At 43.1% G+C, this 24163-nt stretch overlaps 1 protein-coding gene across 12 annotated transcripts in view; it reads right to left on the reverse strand.

Annotated features, from left to right (window-relative positions):
• Positions 1-1131: 1131 nt before the first annotated feature.
• The window catches only part of LOC144320748 (uncharacterized), a 315500-nt gene continuing 292468 nt past the window's right edge, over positions 1132-24163 (reverse strand). For 10 of the 12 annotated variants that reach the window (XR_013386376.1, XR_013386372.1, XR_013386369.1 and 7 more), the window contains one exon: positions 18719-19314. Coding sequence is in view for 2 of the 12 variants with exons in the window: in XM_077909659.1 (XP_077765785.1) it covers positions 19183-19314 (132 nt within the window). In the remaining 10 variants the exon portion in view is untranslated. Of the gene's footprint in view, positions 1756-18718; positions 19315-24163 lie in introns of those variants that run through there. The other 2 variants (XR_013386380.1, XR_013386379.1) reach the window with 2 other exon arrangements.

Genomic DNA, 24163 nt, shown 5'->3' on the forward strand with positions numbered 1-24163 from the left:
GCTTTAATGTGCATGCCTGCATGGGATCCTGCACACGGGCTCACGCGCCCGCGCGCGCACACACACACACACACACACACACGCATGCACACACGGCCATACGCTTCTTATCAGCTCTGCTGAGCAAAGGATATTCAGAGATAAAGGATTTGGGTTTTTATCTTGTCCAAATCCCTTCAGGTATTGTCTCGAGATAGGACAAGTCCCTTGAACCTTGTCCCACTTGAAAATGTAACAAGCTAAATATTTCCTCCTGTCCACCCCTTAGCCCTTAAGTAAAATGGCCCTCATTTATGAGCAAAAGATATTTGGAGCTGTGGCAGGAAGCAGATTAATATGGAGCTGAAGACAGATCCCTTAAAAGTCTGCCCACAGTGCAGAATTGGAAATAGATGAACCTCTTTCCCATTACAGCAACGATACAAGGCAGGATTTGTTTGCAAGAGAATAAATTGGCAAACAAGCCAGGACTAGAAAGAAGGTGGCTCCCACCTCCGTCTGCACCCTGAGCAGGGCTGAAGACGAAGGGAAGCCCAAGGCGGTGGCAGGCTCCAGGGGAGGGAGGGCAAGGGGCTGCACCGAAGACCCCACCCCATTATCTTTCTCCTGATGGCTGGCCTTAGATGGAGCTCCGCATTCCACTCACTCATGGCTGGAGCCAAGTAGGGTTGGGCTGGGCCAGCAGGTAGCTTGCCCTTTATTCTCACCTTCATAGGATCATTCGTCATGGTGACAGGTGCATTGTAGTGGAGGGATAAAGGGCAGACTGCTACCTGCGGCCCAACTTTGTATTCTGTTTCCACTGTGTACCTTACACAGGGTGGAATAAGGCATGCCCCGCAGGTGGATAAGAGTTGGCAGGAAGGGGCCCTGGAAAGAGCTGCAGAGCCTTGGATGCCAGGGTAGGGGTGGCCCCTTTATTCTGGGCCAGATACCATGGGTCCTTACTGGGAAAACCTCACTCTGGCTCCCCAGCTCCAGCCTCCTGGTCTTTGCTGGGGGGGGGGGGGGGGGCGGGCTGTGAGTCACTTTCTAACACCTCTCTCCTGACACTCCTCCCGGCCCTCCCACACACCCATTTAGCACTGCCTGAGGCATGCCACCCGGTCACGCAGACCTTTAATAGCAAGTGAAACAGTAGCAGGTGTCAGAGCTGAGAGAGGAAAAAAAAATCTCAATCCCCACTGGAGGGCGAAGATCATTTTCTGCATTTCCATTTAAAGGGAGAAGTGAAAAGCATGAAATCACATGCCAACAGGGAGAAAGAGTTTAAACCAGAATAACCTTGACAGGAGCAGGCACCAGCAGCTTCCAGGTCACAGTTCCCAAAATTGAACTCCTGTGGAGAAATGAGACATGCATGCAGGGAAACACAGGTAGAAGTCACCTACCCTTCCAACTGAAGTGCCAACCCTCCACCTGCTGGCCTGCTTGACCCTCTCACTTGGGCATGCCTGCGGCTCGTAGGCTCACCCTGCCCCAAACTCAGCTTGTCATCCGCCTTCCAAATCTGCTCCTTTTCTGGGCCCCTTGTCACATAATGACTTCTACCCAAGTCAGAAGTCCGGAAGTCTCCCAGAACTGCTCTCCCCTATGACCCCCACCCTCCTGCACCACCCCAGCTACTCAGCATCTCAGCACAGCCAGTTCTGTCTCTGCTTCCTCCACACCCATGGCCTTCATCTGGCTCCATCATCTTGCATGGTCTCTGCAGCAGCCTCCTGCCAACGCCCATACCGACTCTTTTTCTTTTTTCTTTAAAAAAAAAATATATATATATATATATTTATTGAAGTTTGATTTACCAACATATAGTGTAACACTCAGTGCTCATCCCATCAAGTGCTCTCCTCAGTGTCTGTCACCGGGTACCCCAACCCCCTGCCCACCTCCCCTCCCCACAACCCTTTTTGTTTCCCAGAGTTAGGAGTCTCTCATGGTTTGTCTCCTCTATTTTTTTACCACTCAATTCCTCTCCTTTCCCTTATAATCCCTTTTCCTAATCTAGCCTTTGTTTTGCTTCCAATATGCATCCCACTCCCAAAATGCAAATCTAATGATGGAGCTTCCCTTCCTGAATTCCGTGAATAGTTTCCCTCATCAGGATAAATTCTAGACTCAGGCTAGTGAACAAGGCTTTCCATGCTTTGCCCCTGTCTTATGGTCCAACTTTATCTGCTTATCTGCTTACCCACCGGGACTCCATTCTCAACTCCTTAGCTCAGTGTCAGGCCCTTTCACACATCCTGGCCTTTGGAAAGCCTGTCTCTTTGCCTTGTTTCCCTGATCAATTCTTGCATGTCCTTCCAGGCCCTGAGCATGTGTCTCCTTTTGAGCTCTTTGTCCCAACACCTCTATCACACCGGTGTTGCTCAGCCACATTTCTGTCTCCCCAACTGGTTCCTTGGGAGAAGGGACTCTGTCTGGTTCATCTTTGGATTCTGAGGCCCAGGACAGAACCCAACACAAAAGTCTGAACAAAAGTCCATGGAAAGTGTGAGTCTGTGAATGGTCCCCTCCTTGGTGGAGACAGACTATGGAGAGACACTGTGCACATGTGAGGTGGAAGAGGAAAGATGCTCTTCTTCGTCAGAGGCCTGGAATCCTGCCTGGGACAAGTCCTGGGCATTCAAGCAAAGGGGCAAACCAAGCACAGATACCAAAGTCCATCAGAATAACAGATGAAATATAAAAATATTAATATTTGTCCCCATGGTGTCACAGGCGAGAAATTATCGCCTGCTCCTGGGGTCAAAGGGAGACTGAGCTTGCATTTTTGTTCCATTCTACGGGAGTGTCCTAAAGTGGACTAAGGCCAATCAGCCTCCAGGATCTATAAGAACCAGGCTATAAGGATATTAGAAACACCACTGGTCCTCCACCAGGGAGCTCTACATGCACAGAAAGCTGTCTTCACTCACTTTTTTTTTTAATTGAGATAAAATTCACACAACATAAAATTCACCACTTAACCATTTTTAAAGTATACTATTTCATTGCTTTTATTACATTCACAACATTGTGTAACCATCACCACTGTCTACTTCCAGGACATGTTCATCACCCCCAAGGGTACCCATTAAACAGTCACTCCCCAATCACCCCTCCTCCCAAACCCTGGTTGCTCTGATCTCCTTACTCTCTGCAGATTTGCCTATCCTGACTATTTCATAGAAATGAAATCATGGGGAACCAGGTGGCTCATTTAGCTAAGTGTCTGACTCTTGATATCAGTGCAGGTGTTGGTCTCATAGTCCTGAGTTCAAGCCCTGCATTGGGCTCCATGCTGGGTGTGGAGCCTACCTAAACCAAAACAAAACAAAAAAAAAGAAAAAAAAAGAAAAGAAAAGAAATGAAATCACATAATATGTGGTCTTTTGTGTCTGGCTTCATTCACTTTGCATGATGATTTCAAGGCCATCCGCATTACAGTGCGTGTCGGTACTTCCTTCCTGTTTTGTGGCTGAATAATATTCTGATGTACAGCAATCCCACAGGGTCTATCCATTAATCAGTTGATGGACATTAGGTTGTTTCCACTTTTTGGCAATTATGAATATTTGGCTGCTATGAAATTTGTGTACAAGTCTTTGTGTGAACATATGGTTTCATTTCTCTTGGGTATATAGCTAGGAGTGAAATTGCTTCATCAAATGTTTAACATTTTTTGAGGAACTGCCAATATGCTTTCCTCAGCAACTGCACCACATTTTACATTCCCACCAGTGATGTAAAAGGTTCCAATTCACTCACTTTCTAAAATCTTAGACATCTTCTAATTTCTCATATTGGGCCCTTCCTTATAGACCTTGTAAAAATACAACCAGTTGGATAGCAACAGAGTCAAAATCTAAAATATGAAATGGGGAAATGGCCTCCAGATGAATCTGAGGTGATGCCTGACACCTCCAGTCACACATCCTCCAGAACGTGCTCCCTGCAGCTGTCACTAAACCAGGGCTTCTGCAAAATGTAGAATTTCAAGAACATCATAGAATTGCCCTGTCCCCTAGATCTGTTAGGTAAGAATGTAAAAGCGTAGCACCTCCACTGCCCCCACTTCCAAATCAGAACAGGAAAAAAAGGCAAGTGTAGACCTCCCTGAGAAGCAGGAAGGAGGAGGAAACAGACCAGATTCCAGGGAACCGTTTTTTTTTTTTTTTTCAGGGAACCGTTTTATTAACCAAATTAGTACTTCTTTCTGCAGAAGCCAGAAGACTGGGGCATTCTCTGGGGGCTGGGCAGGTGGACCAGCAGCAGGGGCACAGAGTGGCGGGCTGCCAGGCAGGCAAAGAGCAGCTTCAGCCGTGTCTGGAGTGAAGTGATTCACAGGGGTCTACGCGGGGGGAATGGCACAGCCTCAAGGCACAGGCCAAGCCCCTGCACGACAGAGGAAAACTAGGTAGGGTGTTGGCAGGTCCCAGAGGCTGGGCCATAGGACTTCAGGCTCTACCTTGCCTTCTGGGTTCACCTCTAGGGGACTACTGTCCCCCCACCCCCACCCTCAAACTACATCCCAGGAGTAAAAACAACACTTCTCTCTAGGTCCCTGAACACAGGATGCTGCTTATCCCCTTGCCATCATTTACATAATTTACTCCCTGAAAACTTACACCCCCACCCCATCTCTAGAAAACTACTTATGCTTCAGGTCTCAGCTCAAGCATGTGGCTTCTACGACACTCCCCAACATGCACACACTCCATGTTCTCTGAGAGCCAGGAGGGCTCCCCCACACCCTGTGCCCTGTGGCACTGTACCACAGTGGCCTCTCTCTTACTGTCCTGATTCGTGGCTGTCTCCCTACTGTGGTGAGCAATGCCAGGGCAGGCAGGGACAGACACTATTCCCATTTATATGCCCAACCCAGTGCCCTAGACAATGAAAAGCTATTTTGTGGTAAGTCTGATCCCAGGGAATTGGACAGGCTCCAAGCCAGGGTTGGACAAACTATGGCCAATAGGCCAAATCCAGTCCACCTCCTATTTTTGTATGGCCCAAGAGTGAAGATTGGATTTCACATTTTTTAAAAAAGATTTTATTTATTTGAGAGAGAGAGAGAGAGTAGGGATGAGGGGCGGAGGGAGAGGGAGAAGCAGGGAGTTCACACAGGCCTGGATCCCAGGACCCTGGGATCATGACCTGAGCCACCCAGGTGCCCCTGGATTTCTTATTTTAAATGCCTGAAAAAAAAATCAAAGGAAGAATAATATTTCACAATGTGAGAATTATATCAAATTCAAATTGGAAAACATTAATAAGATTTTTAATTTTCTTAAAAGTTTATGGGAATTTGTCTTTCTTCTTGTTACATGATCACCTACATAATATTCTTGATTTTGCTTCTTGGCCCACGAGAATTAAACTATTTACTATATGGTCTTTTACCGAAACTGTTTGCTGACCACTGCTCCAAACAATTAGCTGCAGGATGCTTCACTCCTAACGTCTCCCCATCCCTACAACCCACTCAAGACCAAACCTGCCAATTCCCCTTCCTTGATTAACTCCATGCCCTCAACCACATGTGCCTCTTATCTGTTATTAAAGGCTTCAGGAAAATACAAAGTAATTCCAGCTCACCAAAATATTAACCACCCTCTCCATGATCAGTGACAAAGGTGAGATAATCCTAAAGTCTCTTGTTTACTGAGCACCTACGATATGCTAGGCACTGCCTTACACATTTCAAAGACCCTTTAAAGGGGATCCCTGGGTGGCGCAGCGTTTTGGCGCCTGCCTTTGGCCCGGGGCATGATCCTGGAGACCCGAGATCGAATCCCACGTCAGGCTCCCGGTGCATGGAGCCTGCTTCTCCCTCTGCCTGTGTCTCTGCCTCTCTCTCTCTCTGTGTGACTATCATAAATAAATAAAAATTAAAAAAAATATATTAAAAACAAAAAAAAACAAAGACCCTTTAAAAAAAGTTCTCATCATTATAGCCCTCGTATATATGGCAGAACGAGATGTTGGTCCCCTTTCCCTCTCTTATTCTCTTCTATCTTCACTCTGAGTGGAAAAAGAATCTTTAGCATAAAACATCAAAGTCACACTAACTTATAAAGCTTATCATGTGCAAGGCATTGTTTTAAGTCAGGATTTCTCAACCATGTAACTGTTGACATTTGGGCTGGATAATTCTTTGTGTGAGGGGCTGTCCTGTGCTTTGTAGGATGTTCAGCAGCATCCCTGAACTCTACCCATTAGATAAATATCAGTAACATCCCTCCTCTGGTTGTGACTACCAAAAAATGTCTCCAGACACTGCCAAATTCCCTTTGTAGGTGAGAGTGGGCCCAAAATTATCCTCGATTGAGAACAATTATTCTCAACGTTCTACATATAAACTCACAAAAACTCTGTGAAATAGGTCCTGTTATTATCTTCATTTTAGAGATAAGTAATCTATGGGACAGAGAGGCTAAGTAACTTCTCCAGGGTCACATAGCTGGTAAGTGATAGAGTAGGATTTGAACCCATGTAGTCTAGCTCTTGTATCTATGCACTTACCTCATTTACTTACAGTTTTCTCAGAACCCACTGAGCTGACCCCACATAGAAAACTGTAGAGTAGATTGAATCAGAATTGAGAGCCTCCTTGTCTTGACCACAGGGAGTATCAGCAAGATAAAACAGAGAGTGGGAGAGGGAAAGGGGCTAGAAGAAAAGAAGTAAAGACAAGGCCAGAGGAACACAAAACTCTTAGGGATCCATAGAGCTCTGTGTGGCCCAAGAGGAGACAACCCTCTCTGTACCACACTCTGTGCTATGGGTGTTCATGACCAGTGGGGGGAAATCCTTTCCTGCCTCTCTCCTCCCTTCCTCTCTCTTTTATACTCTTCTTTCCCTGCTCCTTCCCTTCCTCTGTTCCTCCCTCTATTCCTCTCTCCTTTCTTCCTCTCATTCTCTTCCTTCTTTTGATACTGGTAATGGTTGTGCACCTGTTTTTCCAGATATGAAGAGATGTAACTTGAGAAATAAGAGTAAACTGTGGCTCCAAGCTTAATGAGGTAGAACACAGACATGCATACACACCCCCCTCTACTAGTACCGCTGGGATTTCTATCAACTGTGATTGCTATGGGCTGTAGGTAAAAGAAACCAGACTTAGAGTGGCTTCACTAAAGGGGGAATAATTATCCTCTTTCCCAGAAGGGTCAGAGGTAAGCCCTCCAGGACTTGATGGTTTTGCAATGCTGTTGACATCCCAGCCTCCCCCTGTCTTTCTGCTACTCCATCCTTAACCATATGGCTTTCATCTTTTGCTCACAAGAAGGCTCCTGAACTTCCAGGCATTATAAGTAGGGAGAGGACAAGATGGAAAGGTGAGTGCCAGCTTGGTCTGTCCCTTTAGCTTACATCTCAGTGGCCAGACTGTGTCACATGTCCACTCTACCTGCCAGGAAGTCTGTGGAGGTGTTTATTTTTAATTGGGCATATTACCACCCTGCAAAAAATATTCGGGTTCAGTGAGTAAGGAAGTAGGGGAGAGTGGATATTGAGGAGGCATCTAGCAGTGTCTGCTATGGATTCCAAAGGCAGCATTCATTCCACTAGGGAATGCTGTTTCCTAAGAGCCAGTGGACTAGGAAGGAGATGTAAACTCTGGAGATGGTGGCTAGCCTTAAATCCTGGCCCTTTCCCTTACTGTCTCTGTGACTTTGAGACAATTGCTTTATTTTTTCATGTCTTGTTGTCTTCATCTATAAAATTTTGGGGAAAAAATCCCACCCAATTCACAGCTTTGTCATTGGCAATAAAATCACTTAGTACATGTAAAATACTTAGAATAGCATCTGGTGCATAATAAGCCCTTGATAAATATTAGCTATTTTTAGTTGTTATTATTTACTGAATATCTACTATATGCCAAATGCAGCAAATTATCTTCTTTAACCCTCACAACAAATGCATGAGGGAAATAAATGTCCACCCACATAATATGAATTCAGGAGGGGTTGCAGGCCCCAGTGCCTGTCTTTTTGCCATTTCATTGAAGACTTCTAATCCTTGAGACTTTCTTTAATGAAAATATTTCTAAGAAAGGTCTCTCTGCTCTTTTCAGCAAGTAGCTTAGCAGCTGACACCAGGGCAGAGATTAGTAGCATCAGCACCAAAGGATGTCAGACAAAGCCTTTCCCTGTCACTTTCTAGTAAGTCTTGCCCTGGGTTTAGTTCCAAGTTTTGAGTGAAGATTTAATCTAATTTTTATCCCTTTTTTTTGCTGCAAATTGACTCGCCCATCCCAGATACTTAAAGATATGTGATAACCGTGCTCTGGGAATCAAGCAGGGGCTGATGCATTCAGGGCTTTCGTGGTCAGTTAGGACAGGATGGAATCTGTAGAAATGCTGGAATATGGTGGAGTAGAGGAGCATGGGGGGAGAGAGTAGACCTAGGGTCAGAGATTTCATCAGTTGGTCCCTGGGTAGGATGAGACTAGGCCAGAGAACAATCAAGTTCGAGCCGCATATCCCGACTTTAGAGAGATCCCAGGCTCTTGATTGAAGGGCAGTGGTATCTATCTAAAGCAGCCAGCAGGACAGAAGACATCCATTCTGCTATGAAGGTGATAATGACACAACTCCCATCCAGCAGCCCTTCTGTACTCACCAAACCCCCAAATCAACTATCACATTGGGGCTGACTCTTGGAAGTTCAGTATAAATAAAATCATACATTCCCAGAATTGTTCTGAAAAATTTAAAGACTCCTATCTTCTTAGAATAAATTCTACTTCTAGGAATGTTTTCTACAGAGATAATGTGCAGAAGGGTTTTGCACTCTGGCATTGTTTGTAATAGTGACAAAATTGGGAACAGCCAAAGCATTCACGAATAGGGGGCTAGTTGATTTATGGAATACATATTTTTAAAAACAAAAATGTACATCAGAATGTATTAACTTGAAAAGTTGTTACTGATATGTAGTTAAGTAGAAAAAAAGCACGCTATGAGGCAGCACATAAGTACCATATATGTGAAAATAAAATAAATTATGCTATTCATATATACATACATATTAATATATATATACGTGTATATATTTAGAAGAATATTAGCAGAAAGGCAAGAACATGGATCAAGACAAAGATAGAGATGTTTGAAAAAAATTTCACCAAAATGTTAGCACTGTTTTTGTCTGCATAAAAAAGTTTCTGCAGAGCCAGGTTTCTCGTTGTTGGAGTGGAAATTTACAGATAGGCAAGGGGAGGAGGCTAGAATAATCCATATGGTAATGGATTAGAGTTTGAGGCATCAGTATGAACTCATGTTTAGCTTAATATAGACACAGATGGTGGCATATAGAATATTTATAGATCTATGTATACACACAGGTTAATATATGCACACATATTTCTTTGTACTGTCAGCTGAGGAGGACTAGAAGAAATGACATCCCAGTAGCAAGGAGAGGAGCACACCTCGTGCCAAGTTATTTATTTATTTATTTATTTATTTATTTATTTATTTATTTATTTATCAGAGAGAGAGAGAGAGACAGAGACAGAGAGTACATGAATATTAGAGGAGGAGCAGAGGAAGAAGGACAAGCAAATTCCATGCTGAATCCAGAGCCCAATGCAGAGCTCTATCTCGCGGCCCTGAGATGACCTGAGCCAAGATCAAGAGTCGGATGCCCAGTCGACTGAGCCACCCACGTGCCCTCCAGATCTTTATTTCTAAAACCTTTCTCCAATAAAAGAAACCAGGTCTCCTTGAAGAAATGGCTGATTCTAGGTCTAGGGCGTGAAATATACAAGATGAGCCTACAGCATCTTCTAATGCCATATAGAGTAAGAAAGGACTAAAACAAAAAATTAAAGTAACCCACATTGATGGGTATGTCAAAGGAACACAGAATTCCCAATGGCCAATACTGGAACAATTTGAGCAACAAAACAAAGTAGTATTGGACTATAATCTAAATATTAAAGAAATATCTGAACTCCTGGGGTTCCTGGGTGGCTCAGTGGTTGAACATCTGCCTTCAGCTCAGGTCATGATCCCCAGGTCCTGGGACTGAGTCCCAAGTCGGGCTCACCGCAGGGAGCATGCTTCTTCCTCTTTGTCTCTACTTCTCTCATGAATACATAAATAGATAATTTTTTTTAAAGTCCTTGTTGGGCAGCCCAGGGAGCTCCACGGTTTAGCACCACCTTCATCCCAGGTCATGATCCCAAGGTCCTGGGATTGAGTCCCACATCGGGCTCCCTGCATGGAGCCTGCTTCTCTCTAAACAAACAAACAAATAAATAAATATTAAACAAATATCTATGAGCCCATGCTAATATTAATACATTTTTGAATAAATTAATAAATGGTGGGGAGAGGAAACAAAATAAATGTCTCATGCAGAAGAATTCCAAATAATTTATGTAGTTGCTGTGCCCTAAGAGGAGGGCATGACTTCCCACTCTAGAAGTGTCGCTGTGCATGATGGCCTCCTTGCAAAGAGAACAGCCAGGAAAGAGGGGAAAAGAATAGCTTCACAGTGGAGAAGCCTGACAAGCTCATCTCAGTCTGGTGGTCAAGGTCATCATCAATAGTCATAAATCACATTAATAGTATGTAAGCTTGATTTGATGTGATAAAAAGACACTTTGCCACTGTGATCGCCCTCCTCAAAATTCACAGCCCCAGCCTCATCATGAGAAAAACATCAGATAGATTCCAGGAGAGGGGCAGTCTCCAAAATGCCTCAAAAAAACCCTCGAATGCCAAGGTCCTCAAAAACAAGGAGAAGCTGACAAACTGTCACAGTCAAGAGGAGGCTAAGGAGACAGAAAAATCTGAAACTATTCAAAGAAGTTAATTTTTTTTCTTTTTAAAGTTCCCACAGAATGATTTTTCCCTAAACAAAAGGATCAAAGTGAATTTTGATCTCAACCTTTAACGATGCAGAAAAGCAGTAAGGGCTTTGAAAATGAAGCTTTTCTTTAAAGGTTTTCCAATATCCTGGATCAAATTCTTACATGGGGTCAAAGTTCTTGGGCTTTCTCCAGGAAACTGAAAGATTTGCTCAAGTATATCAGAGGCAGGCACAACCCTCATAAGGGGAGGGCTTAGAGAAGGTGAAGGCTTGCTTTCCTGGGCTCTCCATGGTTTTCTCAGGTGACACATGTGCATCTCAGCACACCCTTTGTGAGACAGCAAAGCCTACTGTTGCCAGGGACACTTGCAACACTTTTATCAGCCCCTAGTCCATCTCAGGGGCTAACCACTATCACAGAACAGACCCAGAGGAGCTTTTCAGAGAGGCTGTGGAGTCTCCAGATAGAAGTGCACAGGCAGTGGCCAAATCCTGGCAATCACATAGCCTTAGGCCCCTGATTCCTTGGGGATGGTCTGATACTTCACCATGAGCACATCTGGAGGACAGATGGGTTTATGAGATCCCAAAGATTCCCCCAGCCAGAAAATAGAATCCTGAGAGACTGCACTTCTGTGAATCAAGCTGAAAGGGGCAAGCCCTGGAATTGTATTATTTCTTCTTACTGATTTTGTACATATGTAACTCAACTAAGCAGAATTATAGCAAATTGTGTTCCTGATGACCCAGGAAATATGCTACAAAAATATTTCTTCTGAAGAATCAGAAAAGTCCCTGAAATGAGTGCTAGGATTTAGAAACAAGGTCAGAAAAGGACATCTTTGAAAACTGGAAATGACAAAAATCAATGTGCAATGAATGGAATTAGTTCCCCATAGTTATTCATCCCTCTATAAGTCACCCACCTCAGAGATGTTCGGCAAGCATATCATAGATAAGACTGGAGTGCCTCCCAAAACCAGTCAAGGACCCCAGGAGTCTCCTGCCTTGCCACCGGAAACTGCTAATCTCAATGGACTCTAGCTTATAGAGATAAACTATAATTTTGAGAATTGTAACATGCTAATAACAAATGCAGTGGAAAGCTTTCCTTGGAATCTAGAGATAGGAGATAAATAGAAAAGTCCTGGTCAGGGTTTTAAAAATAATTCCACAAGAATAAAAGGCACAGCACGGGGAATATAGTCAATGATACTGTAATAGTGTTAGATGGTGACAGATGGTAGCTACACTTGTGGTGAGCACAGTATAACATATAGAGATGTTGTATCAGTAGGTTGTACACTTGAAAGTAATGTAACATTGTATGTCAGCTGTACTCAAATAAAGCATTTTTAAAAAATAAAAACAAATCTAACCAAGCATGACCACTTTTTCACTTTTGATTGCTAGAAAAGTGTCTCTTCCTGGGATAACTGGGACAACTCTTCAGGTTCTAGCAGAGCTGGTCCTATGAGACCAGGTAACTTCCTTCAATTTCAGTTCTCCAAGGAACTTTAGGATCTCCAAGGAAGACACTGGGAAGGACATGGTCTAGTAAGAGAACATGAGTATCCAGTTAGTAGGAGTCCTCATTAATGTGTCTCTGAATCAGTGTTTCATGAGTTTGGAAAGTGTCTGTACTTCAGGGCTAGCACACACCTGCAATATTGAGGCAAAGGAGTTCCCAAATCACAAGGCTGGACTCAGATGCTGGACTAAGATGTCCAACTGTGGCTACTTCATGAAGCCTGTGTGGGCTGCCAAGGGGCCTCAATAAAAAAATAATATCCTACAGCTTAAATTCTGTAAGACCGCCTATTTGCTGAAGATGCTTCTTAGAGTTATCTCCTTTGGGGACTGGCTAATGTCACTGTCAGTGAAGAAGGATGGGTCTGACCTACCCAGATCTTACTCTAATTGTTGATTTTTCAAATTTATCCAAGAGCAAGAGGGTTGGATTCTTTCTTAAATGCATTGAACCACTTGGTAGTCCCTGCCCGGTAGTTGGGTATCAGTGAAGAAAACACGACAAGACTATAAAGCCCAAAGCCTGCTCAAGAATCCTTTGCTTGTGCTGGGCACACAGACTTTACCATCCATTTGTACGAGTATCATCTTCTAAGGCCTAAAAACAGCACTACTTCTTGGACTCCACAACTTTCCAGTTATAATTTTAAAAGCAATACTCACAAGAGGGGAAATGCTGCTAGACACCCAGATGCAGAGCATAGGCTCCAGTTTCCTTGAAGTTTTATCCATAGGTTCTAGAGAATGTATGTTTTAAAATATTTGCCTGTATGCAAATAGAAACAAGCTAATTCCCCAGTGCATGCTCTTAAAAACAAGAACAAAAAAAAACCAAAAAACGTACTCTGGACTCTACTCTGCTTTGTAAGGCAACAACCATCACTTCTCCTTCCCTACTTTGCCTTCTCTTCTTTGTCAAATGTTTTTCATCACAAAGAAATTGCAAGGCTTGGGGTCATACTCAGCTTTCCCCCTTGGTTTCTGTAGGGCTCTGTGGCACACACACATCCTGTTATGGTTACAAACATTTGCCAGCTTAAAATGTCTTTTCCAAGTCCCTCTATAAAAGAATATTAAAATCAAGGCTCATGCTGTTATGAGTTTCTGGAACAACAGTCCTGGAGGCAACAGCTGCTCTTTCTTATTGCTGTAACAGCAACTCTCTTGGCAGCACCGAGATGGGCTTTTATAACTTCCCTGGAGGAAACCCACTAAAGTTCAAAAGTGATTCCCACCAGTTCCTGACCTCTGTGTGATCCAGAAGACCCCCTGCCAGCCACCAGCTAGCTAGGCAAGGTGCTGCTCATGAGTCCCTCCTCCTATGAACTACATGAGAAGACAATGAAAAAGAGAGAGAGAGCTCTCCAAGAGCCTGGCTGGCATTCCTCTGTGTCTAATGGTCCTACTCTGAGGCAGCTGCTTCCTTCAGGCATGACTTCCCATCTGGAGTGTTGGGAAAGCCTTAGGTCAGGCGTCAGCACTTTGCACCAAAGATACTCCTGAGTTTCAACCTCCAAAGGAACAAGGCAAGGCTTCTCTTTGCTGAACAAACTCCAAAGGAGAAGAAAAATGGAGCTTTTTGGCCAGAAGCCTGAGCTGACAGGTCTCTGGTTGGCTAGGGAGACAGTAGCACCACTCACAGGAGAGGGAAGGGGCTCCTGCAACTCGAGAGGCTCAGACATCAAAACCAAATCCACACGTCTGGGGGACACTCAGCAGTGGGCCCATCCTGCTCGGTTCGGGGTGGACAGATAAGCGTGGTGCACCTCTCGAATGAGCACATGGCTATTTATTTTCTCACTGTCTGCTTTTGCCATCTTTGGGAGCCAGGTAGGTAAGCCATTTTAGTAGAGTACAGTAATCATATTAGGCATCATTTATGTTTTATATATATGATATTATTAAATCCTCACAATGAGCCAATGAGGTGAGTATTGTCATATTCATTTTACATGTGAATAACATGAAAATATTAGGGGATAAATAACTTACTCGAGAATATGCAGCAAGTGAATGGCTGGAGAGGGATTTGAACCTGGCTCCAAAGCACATGCTCTTTGTCAGGCTATCTTCCCTCTCCACCTTCCATGCCCTCCTTGCCTAGAGTGGCTGCACCTCAAGTCTCAGACAAGGTGTATGTCAAGCCCAGAGAAGAAAGTGACCTCTACAGCACTCCTTGAAGCCTCTCATCTGAATTATTTCGTACACTATTTGCTGAAATAAAAACCTGCATTGGTCTGTCACATGAATGGAGGTCCCTTGTACATGTCAGCCTCTCAGGATTGCAAGGCTCCCAAAGAGTCACCTGACCTTCATATACATCTCAGAGTTCTGCAGGTTACAGTGTCAGGCCCAGTGCTTTTTGCATGAGGATCAGATGCACCTGCTCAGAGAAATGCTACAAAATACTGGGAGGACTTCCACTAAAACCTGGATAGTGAGAACGTGTATTTATCTTTGCCTTCCATGGAACTATTCCCAAAAACAGTACAGAAATGTAAAGGAGGGGCACCTGGCTGGCTCCATCAGTGGAGCTCAGGACTCTTGATCTCAGGATCGTGAGTTTGAGCTCCACCTTGGGTGTAGAGATTACTTAAAAATAACATCTTAAAAAAAAAGAAGAAATGTGAAGGAAGAAACCACGTGAACAAAGAGAATGGATGGCAAGACAACAGCAATCAAGACCAAGGGAAAGCGAACAGATGAGTGAAACCTGCAAATCAGAGAAAGCTCAAATCTAACTGCCTTCAGAGAGATGGCCAATGACAAGCAAGCAGATGTGTGCCATGGAGCCCCTACAAGCTTTGACTTTGAAGGCACCAGGTACCTGGAAAGGCAGGGATGGGGAGTGGGTCTGGAAACAACCTGATGGGCAAAAGCCTTCACAAGGAGCTTCTATGCCACAACCTGGTCTTTTCCCACACCCATGAAATCAAATGCTCATCATTCCTCTACCTCCCATGGGAGACAAGAGGCATAGTCCCTGGAGAAACTGAGCCGAAACATTTTCAGGCCTGGAGACACCAAGTTCAATAAAGGATAAGGTACTAAATGGATGAACATCTACATACTGGACTGTGGGGCTTTGAGCCCTATCTCTTCCCTCCCTCCCACCAAAGCTGGCAGATGGTGGCAGACAGGTGCTTTGGAGAAAACGAACACCACCAGAGGGCTTACCTGTGATGACATTTCAGGATTGCCTAACAGAAAGGTACAACCTCTGACTTATTTAACTAAAAATTTTTAAGACTTTCATTTTGAAATAATTTGACTTACAAAGAGTTGCAAATATAATAAAATAGAGTTACCAGAGATTCTTCACTCACCTTTCCCAAATGGTGATGTTTTACATAAGTATAGTACAAAGATCGAAATCAGGAAATTAACATCAATACCATACTATTCATTAATGTAGAGGCCTTATTCAAGCTTTACCAACTTTCCTCCTCTGATCTGGAATATAATCCAGGGCCACGCATTGCAATTAGCTGTCATGTGTCTGAGATTCCTACAATTGAGGATAAATGATCATTATTTCTTTGTTTTGAATAGCTTTGACACTTTTGAAGAGGACTGGTCTGCTACCTTCCAGAATGTTTATTCTAAGTGCAGCATATCAGAAAGCATGCCATATCAATATATCTCATTATTGGCTATGTTAACTTTGATTACTTGTTTAGGGTGGTGTCTGCTAGGCTTCTCCACTCTATGGTTACTTTTCTAATGAATAACTATATTGTGGGGAACAAAATATCCTGTTTCCCAATACATCGTGACTTGCTAATTTTATCATCCAATGATGCTCTCTCTTGTAACAATGATTACTGTGGTGTTTGCCAGATAGTAATATTTTAAAATTTCTATCATCTCTTCTATATTTTTAAATTAAAATTCTATAGTTAGAGCTTAATCTTCTCCCCAAACATCTATTTATCTACGAAAGCATTTATTTATATCAGTATAAGCTCATGGATAGTTAGCCTATTCTATCTTATCTTTTTTTTAATGGAAATATAGTTGCCACATAATATTACATTAATTTCAGGTGTATAACATAGTGATTCCACAAGTTTATATGCTGCTGTGTTCACCACAAGTGCAGCTACCACCTTCTATCTTATCTTTTTCTACTATTATTATTTATTTTGTTGCTCATATTGTCCCAGATTTAGCCAATGAACACTTTTTTTCAGTTGGCTCCTCTGTCCTTTGATATTGTTTCCACCATTTTTTGGGTACTTCCTTACATCTTAAAAATATTTATTAATTAATTATTTATTTATTTAAGAGAAAGAGAGAGAGTGAGAGACTATGTGAGTAGAAGGAGGGGCAGAGAGAGAAAGAGAGAAGCAGTCACCCTGCTGAGCAGGGAATCCAGTGGAGGACTTGATCTCATGACCCTGAGATATCATAACCTGAAGAGAAACCAAGAGTCAGATGTTTAACCAACTGAACCACCAAGGCACCCCAAGAACTTTCTTACTTTCTGAAACCATAGGATATTTCAGGTTCACACTGTACTTTTTCTAACATAGCCTAGAATGAGCTATTTCTCCAAGTGGCACTAGTTACTTTTACTAGAGAATGATGTAACAACCAGGGCTGGCCCTCAGTGCACTTGCTATTGGGGTGCATCTCTTTTAGATCATCTCAGCATACAGAGCTAAAAAACAAATATATGGATATTTATGCACATACACATACCTATAGTCTATAATTGCTTTAAAAATAGAGACTCAAATTTTAGTTTAAGATTGACATACTAAAGTCTGCTTCCAAGAGGAAGAATGGAGAAATGCAATACAACTCCCCAGTCTTCTCAATTTCATGAAGTTGTAAATGTTTTTTCATATACCTTCACATAGAACAAATATGCAAAAATAGATTAGTACCTTGAGCAAGCTGCCAAGCATTTCTTCCTAATAGCTATTTTTCTTTATAGTTTCTACTTATATTGTTTACATGGTTTACAGAATATTTACATGGGTTCAATATTCCTTCCCATAAAATATTTATTAATTATAAAGGCAAAAAGTAAGCTTTACAGAGAAGTCTAGAAGATACCTCCTTAATCAAATGATCAAAGAGAACATCGCCAGTAATAGGACAAGTCAAAATCATGTACTGGGTACAATAAGAAGCACACAGTACCCCTTTTGCGATATTCCTATCAAAGATGCATGACCTACCTGACTCTAATCAAGAAGAAACATCAGACAGACCCAAGTCTGCAAAATAACTGACCTGTACTCTTCAAAAGTATCAAGGTCACAAAGGAAAGACTGAGAAATTGTTCTAGATTAAGAGAGACTAAAGAGAAAAAAATAAGTGAATCCTAGCTGGATCTTTTTGCTATAAAGGGTTTTCTTAAGGAAACTGGAAAAACTTGACTGGGGTTTGAAAATTAGATAGTAATAATAGAGCAATGTTAGGTTTTCTGAGTTTGATGGTTATATTGTGATTATGTGGGAGACTGTCCTTGTTTGTAGGAAATACCCACTAAAGCATTTGTATATCATGGAATTATCACATCCACAGTTTGCTTTCAAACGGTTTAGGAAAAAAAAAAGTCCTTTCTGCTATATCCACAACTTGTTTTAAAAAGATTTTATTTATTTATTTGAGAGAGAGAGAGAGAGAAAGAAAGAGAGAGAGAAAGCACGGGCACAAGTGGAAGGAGGGGCAGAGGAAGAGGGAGAAGCAGGCTCCCTGCTGAGCTGGGGACTCGACTTGGGGCCCGGTCCCAGGACCCCAAGATCATGACCTGAGCCAATTTCAGGCACTTAACTGACTACACCACCCAGATACCCCCAGTGGCAACTTTTATATAAACTTGGATGTGCTTTAAATTTTTTTAATTAATTAAGGAATCAAGAGAGAAAAGTCATGGGAAAAAATATTTTTGGAAAAGTTAGACGTTTAGTCCAGGGAATTCAACATCCAAAAACTACACACTCCAGAAAGACAAAACAGAGTAAATGGAAGGGGGCAAAGGTATCAAAGAAGTGTAATAGAAAAAAACGTTTGAGGCATTTTTCCTATGGGATACTATTTCTCAGATTAAAGGCCCCACCAAGCACTCAGCACAATAGTAGAAAAGACCAAGGCATATCATCCAGGAGATTTTAAACATAAAAGAAGACACAAAGAACTTTGGGGAAGGGGGGAAGTCATACACTCTTTATAAGGCCATTTTTGAAAAGTAGATCATTTCTCTTTGCCAAGCCTCAAATCAATAAAATTATTTTTATAAGACAGTGACTGAAATGTTCAAAACTAGAAGAGAACACACATCAGTCAAAAAGGGGTTTTTCAACAAAATCCTGCCATTTTCTACTCAAGATAATGTTAAATTATAACCAGAAAATACTCAAACTCATTTCTCAGCCCTTTCTTTGAATGAGATTGCTCCTTGAACGGCATCAAACGTCAAAGCAGAGATTTGAGACCCCCCTGCCACTTGTCCTGGGAAGGCTGAATGAAAGAGGATAAGGCTGTCCTACAAGAGATATAAGAGGATACAGCAGATAAAGATCCAAGGACACTAGGTGCTCATTGTTTCTCTCCTGGAAGTGATCAGCCTCGTTCATTTCCACCCAAAGATGTCCAACAGGAATGCCATCCAATAACGACTTGTTCTTTGCACAAAATGTCCAGCATATGTGGCAGCCCTGGGCACTTGGCCTAACCTGGTCCTCAGCTGGTGAGCTGGACTGGTGGCAGGTCAGGTGACTTGCTGGCTTCTTCCCCAAGACTTATGTCCTGATTGAAGTCTCAAATGCTGGCTGCTCTGCCAGTGAGAAGCACAAAACACACACAGGAAAAGAGGGCATTTCTCTGTCAGGCCTCAGGCAGCTGGTCCCAACCTGTTTGTGTTTTCTTCTTGCCTTCTGCCCCACTGTCATCCCCGCTTGCAGTACATGAGCAGAGGGCCTGCCTTCCAAGCAAGAGGCTGCCCCAGGCCCACAGCTTCTGGAAAGAAAGTCATAAGAACATTGTCTTAAATTACTCCAATGAAGAAGAGGAAGAATGCAGCAGGAAGAAGGGAGCCCAAAGACGTCATTACAGAAAAAAATTGCAAAAGGATAATCCCCTAAAAAACAGAATTTTTAACTTCTCTCCTTCTCCTTCCCCAAATCTTACCTACTCTTTATGCCAAATTGGTGGTCCTCAAACCAGTTACACGCAGGGGAGGGCTAGAAGTGTAGACTTTGCCTTCCCTAGAGGCTGGGATGTGACTCCACACCCATCAAGAGCCCAGCTATGTGCTGGTGGCTCTAGGAGGAACTGAATGGTGCCAAATAGAACACAGAAGCCACCAGGAACTGTGCCAGGGAAGAGAGAAACTTGGGGTCCCACTGTGGGAACTCATTGTTGAACATGGTTTCTGTTATCATTCTAATTGTTAGACTTTTTGAATGTCCTTCTTAAGGCTCAGGGAAGCAAGGGTTATAATGCAGAAGGCTCTGGACACATCAGTCCCATCTGGATGGAAAGCCTTTCACAGCCCCTGTAGCTCCCCAGTGCCATGGGAAGTGCATAAGATTTGTCAACAGTGTGTCACCCTCTTTGGACAGCTCCAGGGTCTTCTCTTCATCAATGTGACACAGAACATCCATTAAATTTATCTGCGCACCGAGAGAATTTAGACTCACCATTCATGAAGCCTCTGCTCTTTCTATCTGCCCTCAAGCAATTGGCATCATTGAAAAGAAATCCTTCCTGATTCCAGCAAGCAGGTTTTGAAAACTCCTACCCATCTTCAACTATTCTTACTACTCTCCTTCTTGCCCTGTGACCTGACCAGGAGCAGCCTTGGGGGCTCGCACCTCCAGACAACCCACCAGCCATCAGGAATATATTAAATTTTTGCCTTGACCTAATTTTATCCAAGTTTGAGAGCCCTTTGGTATCTTAGGAAGTCCTCAGTCACTTCTCAGGGGTCTCAGGCCTCAGTTCCCATTGCAGAGAAATTATGGCTTCCTTAGTTACAATAAAACCCTTCCAATAGGCCGGCATCGAATGAGGCATTAATGAGAGTGTATTCTCACCTAGCAAATATAGGAGCCAGTCAGGTCTCCTTCCTTCCCTATGCCTATAAGCTATGGAGCCAGACTACCTGTTCAAATCTTGACTCTGCTACTTATGAGCTGTCCCCTCAGACAAACCTCTCTATGCCTCAGTTTCCACATCTGTAAGAGGAAAGTAATAATGGTTTATAATTCCTGATTTTTAAAAATGATTTATTTATTTATTCATGAGAGACACAGGGAGAGAGTCAGAGACACAGGCAGAGGGAGAAGCAGGCTCCATGCAGGGAGCCTGATGTGGGACTCGATCCCAGGGCCCTGGGATCATGCCCTGAGTGGAAGGCAGACGGTCAACCACTGAACCACCCAGCATCCCTATAATTCATGATTTTATCGTGAGGAGTAAATGAGTCAATATATGTAGAACACTAAGTGGTACAGTATGTGGCTTCACCAAGTATTCCATAAATAATAGTTGCTATTATTATTATCATTATTATTATTACATAACTTTGGCCCCATTTGGTAAAAAGTCTTCTTCTCAAAGTGCTGTCAGAGCTCTTGGGTCACCCCTAACAGACAATAAAAAATATCACATTACCCGCCACACCAGAACAATAGCTTGCCTTCCAATATGGATACTTTGTAGGTAAGTTATTTTGATAAACCACTGCCCTGGTGCTTATTGGTCCTTATGAGCCCCATGAAGCTTTGGAGTCAATAGTAACATTCAGAATTTTTTTCCTTTCTCTGGACCTGCTTCTCCAGTTCGGCCTCCTTTCTGATATCTCCATCTGACTACAGCCTCCAGAGAAACAAGCTTCATGTGACCTCGTAAAGACTGATGGCGGGGGATCCCTGGGTGGCGCAGCGGTTTGGCGCCTGCCTTTGGCCCAGGGCGCGATCCTGGAGACCCGGGATCGAATCCCACGTCGGGCTCCCAGTGCATGGACCCTGCTTCTCCCTCTGCCTATGTTTCTGCCTCTCTCTCTCTCTCTCTGTGACTATCATAAAAAAAAAAAAAAAATTAAAGACTGATGGCGGGAGCCAGTCTGCCGTGCAGGAGGAATCACATGGGGTTTTAGTCCTGGATCCTGGTGCCTCCCTCCCTAGAAGGCCACCCTCAATCCCATCTAAGCTTCCTCAGTGTTGCTGGATGTTTGAAGATCTTAAAGAGACAGTTGGTCATAAAGGAGCTTCTGACTGAGCATGAGATTCTTTGTGGCCTTGGTTTCTAGGGGTGTGGGAGCATGTGGCAAGAAGCAGAGTTGGGCCTTATTCTCAAAGAAAGGATTAACGTGAGATCTAGTTTTAGCACTGGCCTGAGACAGGACTAGCTTCCCTATCCTGCCAAATTAGGATAAGAGTGATAAAGGAAATGGCACTCCAGGAAAGCTAATCTTCCATTTCTGTGTGAGGTGGACTGGAGGAGATAAATCTGAAGAAGGGAGTTGGTCCAGGAGGGAGACAAACAGGGCTGGGCCAAGTGGTGCCAGCCATAAACATGCAAAGGAAAGGATAGATGAGCCTCAGTGCACTGAAACGAAATATCACAGACTGGGTAGCTTATAAACAACAAATATTTCTTGTTCACAGTTCTGGAGGCTGGAAGTCCAGGGTCAGGATGTCAGCAGGGTCGGGTTCTAATGAGAGCCCTCTTCCAGGTCACAGACCTCTCACATGTAAGCATGGCACAGGGGCTTGGAAGCTCTGAGGGATCTGTTTTATAAGAGCATTGACTTCAGCCATGAGGACCCAATACTCATGACCTAAGTACCTCCCAAAGGCCTCATCTGCTAATACCATTACCTTTGAGGGTTAGGATTTCAACATATGAATTTTTGGGATGCAAACATTCAGACCATAGCAAGGTGGAAGATGGTCCCAAAGAAGAGCAAATTGAACCACTGGCTGGCCAGCTGAATATATAGAGCAGGGGAAAAGGAGCAGTTCAGAAACTCTAGGTTGAAGTCTGGGGGGTTAAAAGAATCTGTAACTAGGAGGAGAGCTCAGTGATGTGGGAGCTGAATGATTAGCTGCTGTTTGGTGACGTCTTCCTGTGAAGACCCAGGCAGCCCCAAACTTGGGGTAAAGAAAGCAGTCAGGCTTAGGAACTCAGATTTCAGAGTAACACAGACCCATCGTGAAGTTGTGAGAGTAGGCATCTTCCCTGAGAGAAAGGACATAAAGAGAAAAGAACAAGAAACTGCCATCTAATACTGAAGAAGCCTCTCTTGTGAGGGCAAAGGGGGAATGCGGACTAAAAGTAGATTAGAAGGAAAAGTTCAAGAAGGAAAAAGTGCAAGTTAGGGTTTTCCAGAGAAACCGAACCAATAGGACATGTATTGGCTCACATGATTACGGAGGTTAGCAAATCCAAAATCTGCAAAGTAAGCTGGCAGTTTAGGGTCCTGGGGAAGAGCGATACTGCACTTTAGGTTCAAAACCCATCTGCTGACATAATTCCTTTTTGCTCCCAGGCCCTCAGTCTTTGTTCTATTAGGGCCTTCAACTGATTGGGTAAGACCCACCCAAACTGGGTAAAAGGGGGTGCTTTACTCAAAGTCCACTGGTTTAAATGTTAATATAATTCACAAAATACTCTTATAGAAATATCCAGAATAACGTCCGACCAAATATCTGGGCACTGAGGCCCAGCCAGGTTGACGCCATAGAACTAATGATCACAGAAGATGAAGACATATGTCCAAGGAGACCATGAATAGGATTTTAAGATTGATAATGATGATCAACCATGAGCACTACCTGAGAGGCCTGAGAGGATTACAAAGAAAAAGTCCATTGGATTCTGCATCTGTGGATCATTGGTAACCACTTTTTCCCTCCTGTTAAGTGTACAACAGTGGTTAAGAGCATAGACTCTGGGTTACAAAAATTCTTGGAGCCCATACTGACTCGGCCTTTACTTGTGCTGTTACCTTGCACAAATCAGTCTCTCCTCTGGACCACAGCTTCCCCATCTCTGAAATAGGGATAATTGTATCTATTTACTAAGATGACTTTGAGCATTAAATGAAATCATATTTTTGAATGTCTACTACATATTAAGTGCTTGATAAAAAGTAGTTCATACTCTTTAAGTTAAATGAATTAGATTCTTAATAGATTAATAGTATCATTATCTTGATCATTATTGCCTTTATCCCATATTCTGAGGACACAATTTAGAGTACAAGGATGAAAAAAGAATAGATTAAGGACTAAAAAAGTCATTCAAGTTGGAAGGAGGAGTAAGAAAAAGTGTGTGCATGCACTGGATCGCAGACCTGACATTCTACCCTACAACACAGTCCTGAGACTTGGACACTTTTAATTCACTCCCTTCCCCTTTAAAGGCAAGGAAACATTTTCCACACTAATGCACTATCTTCTCTGAATCCTTAGTTCAGTAATAGAGTCAGAACTAGAAAGCAGACCTTTTTCTTCTACTCTGTGCCTTTGTCACCAAATCAGTATGTTCCCAACTCCTGTGGCTTAGCCTTGATTTTGATGCTGCATTTCCTAAAATACCTGCAGAGAGAATGAGGGTCATAGTGGACCACATCCCTCCCTTCCCCCAGCAGGGGGTGAGCAGGTGTGGCACTCACACCACACAAGGCAGGCATGGATTCTGACTCTTACATTATACTCAGGGTTCCTTGACAGTCAAAACTACCTTTCATTTCTTCTTTCATCCCAGTGAAACAGGGGTTAATGACTTTGTCCAAAGAAACAAAATAAAAGACTCAAATCCAATTAAAAAGATCTCAGAAACAAGTCAGGCATAAAGA

Source organism: Canis aureus, chromosome 9 (assembly GCF_053574225.1).
Source record: "Canis aureus isolate CA01 chromosome 9, VMU_Caureus_v.1.0, whole genome shotgun sequence".
In the NCBI taxonomy this organism is placed as follows: domain Eukaryota; kingdom Metazoa; phylum Chordata; class Mammalia; order Carnivora; family Canidae; genus Canis; species Canis aureus.